Source organism: Galeopterus variegatus, unplaced genomic scaffold (genome assembly GCF_000696425.1).
Source record: "Galeopterus variegatus unplaced genomic scaffold, G_variegatus-3.0.2 Scaffold46871, whole genome shotgun sequence".
Lineage (NCBI taxonomy): Eukaryota > Metazoa > Chordata > Mammalia > Dermoptera > Cynocephalidae > Galeopterus > Galeopterus variegatus.
The window spans coordinates 1,248-3,195 of record NW_007772982.1 but is presented as its reverse complement, the minus strand read 5'-3'; the positions used below and the strand labels follow the sequence as shown (position 1 = coordinate 3,195).

General features: G+C 61.0%; 1 protein-coding gene across 1 annotated transcript in view; it reads left to right on the top strand.

Moving 5' to 3' along the window:
* Positions 1-1,948, top strand: part of LOC103584206 (sodium/glucose cotransporter 2) — a gene marked incomplete at both ends in the record, with an annotated part of 4,471 nt that overhangs the window by 1,282 nt on the left and 1,241 nt on the right. Inside the window, 4 exons of the mRNA XM_008565296.1 lie at positions 580-660; positions 807-1,036; positions 1,322-1,457; positions 1,702-1,809. Coding sequence (XP_008563518.1) covers positions 580-660; positions 807-1,036; positions 1,322-1,457; positions 1,702-1,809 — 555 coding nt within the window. The remainder of the gene's footprint in view (positions 1-579; positions 661-806; positions 1,037-1,321; positions 1,458-1,701; positions 1,810-1,948) is intronic.

The following is a 1,948-nucleotide window of genomic DNA, read 5'->3' as shown; positions in this document are numbered from 1 at the left end:
CTTGGATTTGGAGTGGAAGTTTGGAGCACTGAACGTGTGCTGGGCCTGAGTGGGGACTGGGAGAAAAAAGGAAGATTTTGCAGCTCTTGCCCTTCTTGAACACCTGGGAAGGTGAACTTGGATAATTTCCAAGATCTCTGGCCAAACGTAGTGCAATTCCGAGGGTCTCTGGGTGGGGCATGAGGTCAGATGCGGACCAGAGCAGGCCAGGCCTGGTGCCAAAGCAGGCTTGAGAGGTCCTGCCCCGGGATGGGATGGAACTGAGAACTGGACCTTAGAGAATCACACCCTCCTAATACACACAGAGGAAACTGGGGGTGGGTGGGTTAGTGGGGGTTCTGCATGTGGGGGCCAAGAGAGCATCAGTGGCCAAGAGGCCATCAGCCCCACTCTGCTCACCCAGCCCTGCCCCCTGATGCCCAGTGCATGAGCCTGGAGAATGGGCTATCGCTCTGAAATTTGTCCTCCAGAAAGAGGCATCTTTCTGGAATTCTCACAAAGACACCTACTATGTGCTAAGGCCAGCCCGTCTGTGAGATCAGGAGTTGGGCTGTCCCCACTGACCCAGGCCTGTTGCAGGAGGGCTGGCAGCGCTGATGTACACAGATACCGTACAGACTTTCGTCATTCTCGGGGGGGCCTTCATCCTCATGGGTTATGGTATGTGGCTCAGCCCATGGGGGAGGGGCGTGGCAGGCTGCAGAACTCTTAACCCGAGAGCAGGGACATTGCCTGTCTCTGGCATGTGGGTCCTAAGGAGGGCCTTGGCATTGGTGTCTGCTACCCTGACGGCCTTACCCACCCAGCCTTCCACGAGGTGGGCGGGTATTCGGGGCTCTTCGACAAATACCTGGGGGCAATGACTTCGCTGACGGTGTCCGAGGATCCTGCCGTGGGCAACATCTCCAGCTCCTGCTATCGACCCCGGCCCGACTCCTACCACCTGCTCCGGGACCCTGTGACAGGGGATCTGCCGTGGCCCGCACTGCTCCTGGGGCTTACAATCGTCTCTGGCTGGTACTGGTGCAGCGACCAGGTGCGGGGTCAGGTCCGCACCGAGGCTGGGGCGGTGACAGAACCACTGTGGGTGGAACTAGGTCGAAGGCGTGGTCTGAGGGGGCGGGAACCCGGCCGGGTGGACCTAAGCCAGTCAGATCAGCTGGAGTCCGATCCAAGTGTCAAGGTCTGAGAATGGATCCGGACTAGCTGCACAGGGGCAAGGCACAAATTAGAGCGGCAATGGGGGAGGCGGGTCGAGGCCAGGCCCGAGGGGGCGGCGTACGAGGACAGTACTCAGGTGACTGAATGCCCCCGGTCGCAGGTCATCGTGCAGCGCTGCCTAGCTGGGAAGAGCCTGACCCACATTAAGGCGGGCTGCATCTTGTGCGGTTACCTGAAGCTAATGCCCATGTTCCTCATGGTCATGCCGGGCATGATCAGCCGCATTCTTTACCCGGGTAATGTCTACATCGCTGCCTAGCCCGAGTGTCCTGTACCCTGTCCAGCCCCTTTCTTGTGCAAGATCCAGGTGCCTGTCTCCCATTTCCGTTACCTTCCTAAGACCTGGGAATCCGGTCGCCCAGCCCTGCCTCCCTCCAGGGGTCCCATCTCCCCTCTGCTAGGATTCCCAGTCCGTACTTCAGAGATCCTAGTTCCCAGACCAAGCCCCGTCCCAGCCGCGCCGTGGTCCCTTTCTCGCAGACGAAGTGGCGTGCGTGGTGCCTGAAGTGTGTAAACGCGTGTGCGGCACTGAGGTGGGCTGCTCCAACATCGCCTACCCGCGGCTCGTCGTGAAGCTCATGCCCAATGGTGAGGGCGGGCACTCGGCTTGACCCCTGCCCACCGGCTCAGGGACGCTGCGGAGACTGCCGCCGGGAGGGGTCGCCCCTCGCCAAGCCGGCACCTGCCCGGGACGCGCAGGCCTCACGGCTCCCGTCGGCCCGCAGGT